Source organism: Castor canadensis, chromosome 6 (genome assembly GCF_047511655.1).
Source record: "Castor canadensis chromosome 6, mCasCan1.hap1v2, whole genome shotgun sequence".
NCBI classification, from domain to species: Eukaryota; Metazoa; Chordata; class Mammalia; order Rodentia; family Castoridae; genus Castor; species Castor canadensis.
The window spans coordinates 71,242,682-71,254,612 of NC_133391.1; the positions used below are offsets into that span (position 1 = coordinate 71,242,682).

The 11,931-nt window shown below is 34.6% G+C and overlaps 1 protein-coding gene across 1 annotated transcript; it reads right to left on the reverse strand.

Moving 5' to 3' along the window:
* Nucleotides 1–3,014: 3,014 nt before the first annotated feature.
* On the reverse strand, nucleotides 3,015–11,693 carry Marcol (MARCO like). The gene is made up of 4 exons (XM_074075330.1): nucleotides 11,420–11,693; nucleotides 6,381–6,916; nucleotides 4,261–4,382; nucleotides 3,015–3,197 (listed from the first exon to the last, which is right to left on the reverse strand). The coding sequence occupies exons 1-4, from the start codon at nucleotides 11,466–11,468 to the stop codon at nucleotides 3,152–3,154; spliced, it is 753 nt and encodes a 250-aa protein (XP_073931431.1). The 5' UTR covers nucleotides 11,469–11,693; the 3' UTR covers nucleotides 3,015–3,151.
* Nucleotides 11,694–11,931: the final 238 nt, after the last annotated feature.

The following is an 11,931-nucleotide window of genomic DNA, read 5'->3' on the forward strand; positions in this document are numbered from 1 at the left end:
GGTCATCTAGGTGTTGTGGTATGTTTTATTCGTTTTTAAAAATGAACGATGAATAGACATTTAATAAAGGACAAGAATGTAAAACAGGTCATAACAAGGGGAAGATACTAGTGGGAGGGTAAATGAACACGTTAAAGGAAGGTGCACATGGTTGGTGTATGCATACGGAACATAGAAACCTGTCAAATTCATCTTAAGAAGAAGGGAGAGAGGGAGAATATTGGAGGAGTTGAACCAGTTGGTGTACATGGTATGCAAATATGGAAATGTCACAACCAAACACCCGTAAAACTAATATATACTGATAAAAATATTTTAAAAAGCTAAAACATTCCATTATGTGTATATATGCACAAATATAGCTCATTTTGTTTATTGATTCATCTATCATTTGCATTGGGTTGTTTTGTTCTTGGGATATTTTAATTAAAGCTGTTGTGAATATTGGTATGCAAGCATCTGTTCAAGTCCCTTCTTTAAGATATTTAAGGTATATACCTAAAAGTAGAAATGTGGGATTGTTCAGTAATTCTATGCTTAAATTTTTGAGGAACTTCCATATTATTTTCCAAGGTGACTGTACCTTTTTACATTTCTACCAGAAACACATAGGGCTCCAGTTACTATTTTCCTCCTTTTGAAAAATAATTCTAGTTCTACAGTGTATGGAGGGGTATCTCACTGTGGTTTGGATTTGCCTTCTCTAATGGCTAGCGTAATGGCTAGCGCTGTAATCATCTTGTCATGCACTTACTGGCCATTTGTACATCTCCGGAAAAACATCTATCCAAATAATTTGACCACTTTAATTTGAGTTCTTTGTTTCTTGGTGGTGTTGAGTTGTAGGAGTTCTTTGTATATTGTAGATATTAATTCTTTATCAGCTAGATGATCTGAACATTTTTCTTTGAGATGGCAAGGAGGAATGTCTCATTAGGTTGTTCTAAAACTCCTGTGTTAAAGTGAATCTCTTGCGACTACAAACTGGGCATGAAAAACATGCCCAGATAGATTGACAAATGTTTTTCATATGCTGTGATTATCTTTTCACTCTCTTATCAAGAAACTATCAGTTTCCTTTACAAACATTATAATTCTGATGAAATGCACTTTAAAAAATTTTTTCTTTTGTCACCTATGTTTTAATGTCATACCTAATCAATCATTGTCAAAAACACTATTATGAAGCATTAAGAGTTTTGAGTAATTTTTAATGCAGTTTAAGTTTAATATATGGATTTTCAGTTATCCTAGGACTACATTATCCTTTCCCACTTGAATTGTTTTGGAGAGCATGATTGAAATTCATTTGACTACATGAATGAGCATTTATTTCTAATTAGATTATTTGCAAGCCTTTATGACAATATTTGTTTGATTACTACAGATTTGTAGTAAGTTTAAAAATTAGAAACTGTGACTTAGAATTAAAACTTTCTTCTTTTTGTCTTGTTAATCAAGGTCCCTTGATATGCAATATGAATTTTAAGATGTGTTTTTCAAATTTGTCACAAAAATGTTATTTGGATTTTGTTAATGATTGTTTGAATCAGACTACCACTTGGGATATTTCCATTTTAATAATACTAGGTCTTCCAATCAACACACCAAGAAATTTTTTTTAATTTATGAAGGATTTTAGTTTTTTTCAGCAAGTCTATTGCTTCCCTGGTAAAATTTATTTCTCTGTATTTTGTCTGACCCTATGTAATAGGGATTATTTCTTAGTTTCTTTTTGGATTACTAATTGTGTGTAGAAATATAACTTGATTTTGTATGTAAATTTGTACACCAAAATTTGCTAAATAGGTTTATTTTCTCTAATAATTTGGTGTATTTGTTTCTTAGGGTTTCCTACATATATTATTGTGTCACCTGGAAACAGATAATTTTATTACTTTTCCAATCTGGATTCCTGTATTTCTTTTTCTTAGCTAATTGCTCTACCTAGAGCTTCTAAGCACTATGTTCAATAGAAACTATGAAAGCAGGCATCCTTGTCTTATTCCTGATCATAGAGGAAAGGTTTAAGCCTTTCGCTTCTGAGTAAGATGATGTTAATTACTGTTTTTTCTTATCTTGCTAAGAAAGTGTTCTTCTGTTCCTAATTCATTGCATTTTTTGTCATAAAAGGTAGTGAACTTTGTCAAATATTTTTTCTGCATCATTTGACATAAACATGTTTTTTTCTCTTCATTCTATTAATGAATGTATTACATTGAGGTTGTGTGTTTAATCATTCTTGCATTCCAGGAATAATCAATTTGGCAATGGCTTATCATCTTTTTTCCTGCTAAAAATGATTTCCTAGCATGTCTTTGAGTGTTTTATGCATTTATAAGGGGTGTTAGTCCGCAGTTTTCTTTTCATACAATGTCATTGCCTGTCATTAGCATTGGGTAATACTGAGTTAGGAAGGGTTCCCTCTTCTTCAATGTTTTTTAGATGAGTTTGAGAAAAATTCATGTCAATTCTCCTTTAAATGTTTGCTGGAGTACTCTAGTGAAAACATCTGATCCAGGACTTTTCTGTTGGAAGTTTTTGATTAGGGGTTCAATCTTTCTAGACCCCCGTCTGATCATATTTTCTTATTTCTTCATGATTTTGTCTTGATAAATAGTGTGTTTTATGAATTTGTCCATTTCATTTAGGCCATCCAATATGTTCACATTTTCATAGTATTTTTTTACAATACTCTTATAATACTCTGTTTCAAAAACCTGGAAGGTAGCTTAAAACTTCACTTTCTTTAGCTCTACCAGAGACCTCTAGCATCAGTTCTCCTGAAGTAGGAGATCTCTATATTTTACAGGTAATTCTGAGATGCTGTATCTACTAGGACTTAGAAATTACTGATGTAGGTCCTAAAGGGAAACCAAAATTCATAGCTGTCAGGACACTTCAGGAAAGGAGAGATCAAATACTCTCAGAAGGTTTGGGAGATTGTAGACAAAAAAAAAAAAAATCCAGACATCAGAAGATACTCTGGAACTGACTTTATTTGCAGTGGAACAAACTGAAACATCACATGGGATCCATCAGCTCTATAAGATTCTGCTGACTTCACAGTTGAACGTCCAAGGAAATCCATTGTGGAAACAGAATTGCAAGTGAATTTTAAGATTCCAGGTAATTTGGTTCACATAAATTCTTAGCATTTCCCCTCATGGTTCAGAATCAGCTTTCCATTACTCAACCTGAAAAAAAAAATGTGAGAAGTTAAGGACCAAGTCATTGTAGCACCACAAAGAGAAAAAGTGATTATTTAGAAATCACAAGTGCTTAAAAAGCAGGCCCAGGCACTGATTTGTCTGGTTATGTTCTTTTAGTTTTGTTGTTGTTGTGTGTATTGGGGTTTGACCCTAAGGGCCTTGTGCTTGCTAGGCAAAGCATTCTACCACTTGAACCAGGACCCTAGCTCTATTGCCTGGTTCTCATTGACTGCTCTGAGAATCTATGCACTGGCCTTAGTCCCTGCTCATCTATGAAGTAATTATTGATTACTACTTCATCAATAATAGTAGAGGAGTGGTGTCTAATGTTTTCTAATTTGAAGTCCCTGCAAGGGGCACTTAAGTTTAATGTTTCTTTGTAATAAGGATTTACTAAGTAATTGCTAAATTCTGTAACTGTTTAAAAAAAAGAGGTATTATTCTTATCTTTTTGCCTTTCATTGTTGAACATTCACAAATTCTGAAAGCTGGAGGATCTGTAGCTGCATTTTACAATTTTTAAGCAGCCTTAAGTCATTTTATTAATTGTGGATAATGCATAACTATTGAAGGTTTAGGTCATTCATCAAATCAAAACATCAATATCACTAAGATTAGAATATAATTTAGTAGGCAACAATTTATAATTCAGGGATTGCATACTCTTTTTGTCTGCTGATATGTTTTTGTTTGCTTCTTTCTATTGCAAAATATTAAAACTCATTCAAGCAGAAGTTTCTTTGTGTTTTGTTCATCATTTTACCTTCAATTCTTAAAGCACCATCTGGTACATGATGAATGTTCAATAAATATTTGGTAAATGAGTAACTCAAAATAAATTTACTCTTACTTTAATATATGAATAAATTCCATCTCCTAGGAATTAATTGGATTAACAATTCAAGAATTAGGCAAATTTTTATGTTTCTTTTGACAAACAATAGCCAAACTTCTACTGAGAGAAAACAACTTAGACATAGGGAAATACTCCTTTTTTCCCTGTGGATCAGAATAGCACTTCCTGATAAGGAATGCAGTGTCTTCTTACCTCTTTGCTTCCTTAAATAGACATAGGTTTCCATAAGTTATTCCATCAGAACCACAGACTGGTTTGTAGACAGATTCACATATTTTATTTTTAATTGGGCTCTTGCTGCTGATGCTGCCAGCCTATAATAATGTGAAAGGTTATTAGGTGGACAGAGTGATCGACTTAGTTCAGATATTATCATGATAAAATTCATTTATCATATATTATTAAGAAGCATTATACATTACCAATACTTTACTAATTCCTTGTGTTTAATCTCTAAAAGATTACTTTTAAAAAGTATATTTTGTCCCATTTTATAACTATAGGCATTGAAGCATACTGTTTAAGTGCAAGCCTGAGACCATAAACAGATTAAATGTCAAAGCAGTGGCTTAAAACCCTGAGTTATTTACTTTAAAGCCCCCAATCTTATTACATGTCAGGCACCCTGATCTTAAATTCTTTGGAGACAAGTCCTCCCCTAGACAGAGAATCAATAGTCAGGGGAAAGTCATGCTGGAAAATGCAAAACACATAATTTATTGATCCTGCTTTTTTTCTCATTCCAGAGAAAGAACAATGATGAGAGGATATCATTATGCAGAATTCATTAAAGTAGTACCTGTAGGCACTTCCTTGGATGTAAGCTATAGAATGTCAGATGCCTGTGAACTTACAGCTTTGACTAGCTCACGAGAAAGGAGATACTAATGGGAATGGTGAGGTTTTTAAATAGGAGACTTAGTCTTCTCAGAGGCAAATGTAAAAGGCACATGAAAAAATATTTCAGTATTTCCCATCAGTGTAAAGTTCACAACCTTTTCATGACAATCAATTCCTTTTATTCCCACATAATGTATAAAGAGGATGCAGTTAGGCTCTCCCATTCCCCTAGGTTAGAATCAACATGAACTTAGGAAAGTTTCATGATATTGTGAAGACTGAGATCTGGTGGTGGCAGCATTGAGATCTGGACGGTATAAATCTCCTTGGGAAATTAATATTTCAGGCCAGCCAAGAAACACAACTGAGAAGAATAAAATAACTGACATCTGAGAGGATGATGAGAACTGACAATTTACAAGGTAAAAAATAATAAAGTTCTGCTTAAAATGATGAGACGAAGGTTTTCTAGAGAACTGTCATAGGTATGAATATAAAATGGAATGTTCAGAATCGCTGTGAAATGGAACCAAGAGGATGACCGTTAGGAGGGAGAATGGAAAGTGAGGGCAAAAATACTTGGACTCAGCAGGGGATATTGGCAGCATGCTGGTCAGATAGATTTCCATTTGTTTATAAAGATGGTCTCCTGGCATAAGGTATTTACTCATCCATTTAACTTCCAAATCAAGAGAACTTATTATAGGCCTCATTTATCCTAGGCTCAGCAGATTTCAGGCCTCAAACGAAATTATACTTTCTTCCAGGTATTCATGGTCTAGTTGAAATGAAGCTGATGTCATGCAGAATTCTTAAGTGCCATGTTTAGGAATTTGAGTTTTATTTTCTGGGTAACTGGAACCCTTGAAGAATTTTGAGCAAAGGATTGAAACAACAGATCATATTTTCTATTTAGAAATATTTTTTGTTTAAAAAGATGACCTCTTTTGAGCCTTTGTATAGGTACATTCCTGTTTTTGTGACAAAAGAAAAACTTTAAACTGTCCCAAAATAATGGCTATCAGAAGTATGTTTTGTTTAAGTGTGAGTTATCGTTACTGTATTTGTTTATTGTAAAGGTGGACATTTAGTGTTCAGTGCATTTTTCAATAAAAAGTGATTAAAAAAGGAAATATCACTTAAGTGTTCTTAGATTATGGATGACATGGAAATGAAAGTTAAACCTGGTAGGGGTATGGACTCAGTTGATGGGATTCTGAGTTAATCCAGTTTAGGTAAGGGGTTTGAATGGAAATGATAGAGGACAATGGAGATGGAATAAAAATTTAGGACACTCAATGGTTGAACATATTATATGTGAAGACAATCAGTTCCAATGCTCCTCTTGTTTTGTTTAACCATTGCAAATTGGTTGTCATCAATATAGTGTAATAAGTTAACCATTTCTGGTCTTGGGAAATAGAGTAACTGAGGCACATCTACTTAAAAAAATAACAGATATGAACACTAACCTGAATATCCATTTTATTGCCATTCAAGGTGTTGGCTACATTTTTTCTTTCTCCTTGCTTGTAAAAAGACCTTGGTTTCCTTTGATGGTTAGAAGACCCTGGTTTCCCTTGTTGGCTGGATGATCCTGGCTTCCCCTGTTGGCTAGATGATCCTGGCTTCCCTTGTTGACTAGATGACTCTGGCTCCCCTTGTTGGCTAGATGACCCTGGCTTCCCTTGTTGGCTAGATGATCCTGGCTTCCCTTGTTGACTAGATGACCCTGGCTTCCCTTGCAAAATCCAAGCTCCAGGCACTGCAGGTCGAATCAAAACTTCTGGTTTCCTTTGCTGATTAGAATTTCTTGGTGTCCCTGGTTGGTTAGGATATCCCGGTCTTCCTTGCAGAGTAAACACTCCAGGCATTCCTTGTGCGTGACTGTTTCCTTGTCTGTTAGACTCCTTTTGTCGTCTTGCATGACTAGCAAGATGAATAAGTGCAGGTTCTTGATTCTCTTCGAGTTTGAAAACATTTGGCTTTGAAATTTGGTCTGAAGACACTGGAATTACAATATAAGCACAAAAATAAAAGTTATTCAACTTCAAGAATTTAAAATAAACAGCATTCACACCAAGATAGAGTTCTATTTAATGTATCCCTAATTTTTTAGCCAAGCCTAAGTTAGAGTTTTCCAAACCTTAAAATATTAGTTTCCTCCATTTTTTCACATTTTTATCAGCATATATTAATTGTACGAAAGGGTTTTATTGTGATATTTTTATGCATGCATATGATGAGCTTTGATCAAATTTACCCCTCTATTAGTTTCTTTTATCCCTCCTCCCTCCTTTTAAACAATAATAGTGGATTTCATTATTCTATTTTCATACATGCATGTACCTCAGTCACATTCACCCTTTACCGTCTCCCTTCTCCCTCCACACCCACTGGTTCTCTCCCTCAAACAGTCCATGTTTTACACTCATGTCATTCATGTTTTTGTATTTTCAGTCTAGATACCACATATGACAGAAAACATGTGGTATTTGTCTTTCTCAACCTAGCTTATTTGCTTAACATGATGATCTCCAGTTCCACTCATTTTCTGGCAAAAAGCAAATGCTGGTGAGGGCATGGGGAAAAGGAATCCTTATAAGCTGTTGATGGGAATGTAAATTACTGCAGTCATTATGGAAATCAAAATGGTTATTCCTCAAAAAAGTGAAAATAGAAGTAAGATTAGGATTCTGCTGTACTACTTCTTGGCATATATTTGAAGGAATAAAAACATACAGTAGAGATACCTCCACACCTACATGTTCTGCAGCACTATTCACAATAGTCAAACTGTGGAATCAGCCTAGATGCCCATCAAGGGATGAGTGGATATAAAAAATCTGACATGGTGCTGGGTAATGGATCAAGTGGTAGAATGCCTGCCTAAAAAGCATATGAAGCATGAGGGCTTGAGTGCAAACCTCAATACAGTCCCCCCAAAAATAATTTAAAAAAGAAAATGTGACATGTATACGCAAAAGAGTATTATTTCAGTTTTTTTAACTTTATGACATAGTTTCCAAAAATCATACCATGTTTCCAGCTTGCCTCATTTCTAAATGATAGAGTTATTTGAACTTTTTCATTCTGCCCCAAATTCTCTTTAATGTTTTCCTGATAGAGCAAATAGACTCTGCTTGATGCTTATTCTAAGCTTCCTTCATGTCACAGAGTTCATTCTGAGTTTACCAACCTCATTTCATGATGCCATCATTAACCTTCCAGTTATAAAGGCTATCATACATGAGCCATACTTCTGTTTTCTCTTCTATATCTCCAAATAAGCTTTCTGTAGCCATCTTCCTTCCCCTTTCTCTAATCAAAAATAAGTTTCCCTTGTCTTCATACTTTCTTTTTCTACCAGATTTATTTCTATCATTTCCAATAAAAGGTCCTGCATCAATTACACTTTCTCTGATGTTTATATTTTTCTCGTTTCTTTTTTGCAGTCAAATTAATGAGAATAGTAGGTAATGTGATTATTCCTTAAAACCTATGTTTCATAACTCAAGTGTCTGTGTCCAATTTTTTGGAATCCCACACCACCTCATGAATGTGTATGTATGCATATATATTCTAGTTTCTTTCAGATTGTTTTCCAACATGAGTGAGGTCTAAGAAACAATGAGTGAGTAAATGGCACACCCTTAGAGATAAGTGAGATAAGCAAAATGACATTCCCTTAAGTCTTGTGCTTTCTATCTTTTGTTGGTGGAAGTATTTCTTTTTTACCCCCTCTCCTTCTTTGTTTGATAAGCGGTCCTCTTTTCTTCTTTCATCTTCTTACTGTGAGGTTTCCTCAAAGATTTTATTCAGGCTAGATTTTTCCTGCACAGGCTCCCTTGATTATTTTTTTTTCACTTTGCACAACTTTGAATCATTTTAATGCAGCTGACTCCAAATTTAGAGTCTTGCTTGTTCTGCTTCATATTCCAGGAGTACAGACTTGTACCTTTATTTGTGTTAGTTTAAATAAAACCAGATGCACCATCACATTTTATCTGCTGAGCCTACTGTGGTATCCTGCAGGTAGTCAGGTCCTAGTCAAGGAATAGCAGTTAGCAGAATGCCTTACTAAACTGGGTATAGCAGGGTAGGGTCTGTGAGTTCATCACTCATCCAACTTAACAAAAACTATATATTTAAAGACTCCACTACTATATGCCAGAACTACAGTAAGAGCTAGAGATACAACTATGAATGAAACATGAGTAGCTCCGACCTCATGAGGCTACTCATGTAAGGATAAACATGTAATTGGTAATTTATAGTGGTAATGATCAATACTACAATATGAGACATGAAGTAGACAAGAGACCCCTAATCACAGTAGCAGAAAAAGTGGCCTACTTTGTGCTTCCGAGAGGAGGTGACAAATAAGAAATATAGGATGCAGCCAGAAAGATAGGTAAGAAAATAATTATTTCAGGAAAGAAATTGGTATATGTGTGGACTCTTTGAGTTTTAAGAATTAGATGTTGGTCATTAACAGTCACTCACATCAAGTAAAATCAGCTAGAGATGTCATAATATGGAAAAAAATGGATTGTTGGACTATTATAATTTTTAGTTTCTGAATAGATGACATAAACAAAAAATTTAAAGGTGTCAAAGTGTAAACAGTTTAAAGTAGGTTTCCTTTCCTTCCCTGTCCCTCTCCCAAAAAATGCTTCTACCTAGGACACAGCCACATTTATGAGATTATTGTGAATCATTCAATTATTCCAGATAGATTTACAAGTATGTATGAATATATTTCCCCACACAATTAATAGTCCATTCTACTGCTTATTTTCTCCCTTGACCAAAGATTGGAGCTTCCACTACATCAGTTCATAAAGAACACCTCCATTTTTTTCCTTGATGGCTGCATTCTATTCCATTTTATGGGATTATCTTAATTTAGTCAGTCTTTTAGTAATAAGGAATTCATTTATTTCCTTATTTTGCTATTACACATAATTATTCAGTGATAATCCTAGTACTATCACATTTCTCACATAAAAAGCATACATTTACAAAATGAAAAGTAGAGGTGGAATTTTAGTGGCTAAAAAATTTGATTACGTTCTGATTTGACCACCTCATTTTGGAAAATAGTTATCTTCAGCTTTGCTTTTGCTTTGTTTGGCATTTCTCCTAATTTTACAAACTCTTATATGTGCTCTGCATTGCTTCACACCTCTCTCTTCTTCACCTTTCAAATCCATATATGGATTGTGTATATCCATATATGTCCAGTAGTGGCACCCTTTCCTCCATCCATCCATGGCTACTGAATGCATACTATCACCTAGCAAGGCACCGAAGTGAACAACACAAGAGGTACTGTACCTGTTCTTATGGAACAAGCACATGTTCCAGGGAAGGATTTTAACTGTCTGGCTTTTTTCTCCCTCTAAAACTCCTTCCTGCTTTCAACCCATTCCTCAATTCTCTGTTCTTATTTCTTCTGTCTATTACTTTTGCACTTCCTCCATGCTATCTCTGTGTAACTGTTCCCATACCTAATCCAATTTTGCTATTACTACAAGACCAATATTTCCAAACAGGATGCCTGCATTCACTCCTGTACTCAGCAAAAGTAAGCAACTCTGCAGTGTTTACAATGAGAACCACTTATGTCTTGTGGTAGAAGTACAAGAATTCACAAGTATTAAAGCATGTTAATTCTGTTACTTCCTTTCACTAAATGTAAGAAAGGTGGCATAGTAAGAGGTCATAATTCAGAAATATAAAAATATGCTGTTTTGGTTTCAGAGTTTTTGTTGGTTCTGGGAATTGAACGCAGGGCCTCCTGTATGTTTACCATGCACTGGACAACTGCACTATGCCCATATACCCTGAAAAATCTGTTTTATCATCAGATTTGTTAAGAAATGTATTAACTATGTCATTTGTTATCTTGAGAAATTTATGCCTCTGACCTAGAAATTATATCTTTGAAAACAACTACATTTAGCTACAGAATAAAGAAAAGTATGCTGAGTGTCAAAAAACTAAGAACTCAAGTGCTATCATTCATATAATTCCTATAGCAAAAGGAAAGTGTCATTTACATTTTACAAATCAAATAAGAAAAGAGGCTGAGATAAGTTAAACAAGTTGTCCCAAATTACATAAATAGAAAAAGTCAAGACTTAGATACATTTTTTATTTGACCACACAGTCCAGTATCATAGCACAAAACCACTCCCTATGGAGTAAGTTGGATATCCACACACTCTCATAATCTTTTTAGACTGAATATCTCTCTCCTCTCTAATGTGTTGCCTTTCCCATTCCCTTGCTTTTGCTTCTCTCCAACTCCACCATCCTATTCACTCTTGTCATATGCTGTCACCATTTTATGCCTCTACATCTGAATTTATTTTTTCTTAAAGTACCTTCTTCCATTCTGTCTGGTGGAGATTTCCTGTTGCTTCTGACAAAGAACACTTAAATCACTTAAGTTTTCTAATTCGTCACTCTGAGAGTTGGAAGTCATCATCTATGACTTTCTTACCTGAGAACATAGACAGGAACATGAAGGGAAGGAAAATGAAAGCCCCCATGGCAGAGTCAGTTGTTTCAGACTTGGTTGTTGGGTAGATTAAAGAGTAACTCTTCTGTAGCTTCTTTCTGAATAAACCATCTTGGTTGCTACCATGTTATATATTTGAAAAATTCCCCACCCTAATTGTTAAACACTGTCACTGTCTCAAAAAATTACAGAGTAACTTTCACAAACTGAAAGGTGTTGCTTCTTGAATGAATTGTCATTTGAAAAATTAGCTTCACACCCCAACTCCCATAAATATCTAAACTTTAATATGCATCTATCAGATAGCTTCTCCCCAAAAACAAAAATGTTGAAACACATCTGGAAAATTGGTAAATTCAGTGTTCATTCTCTTATGGTAAAGGATAGTTTCTCTTCACTTGGTATTGTTATTGACTCTTGAAGTCTGTAATAGAGTCTATAATAGAGAGCTTCAAGGCATTTTCCCTCAAATGAATTATATGCCAATTATTTAT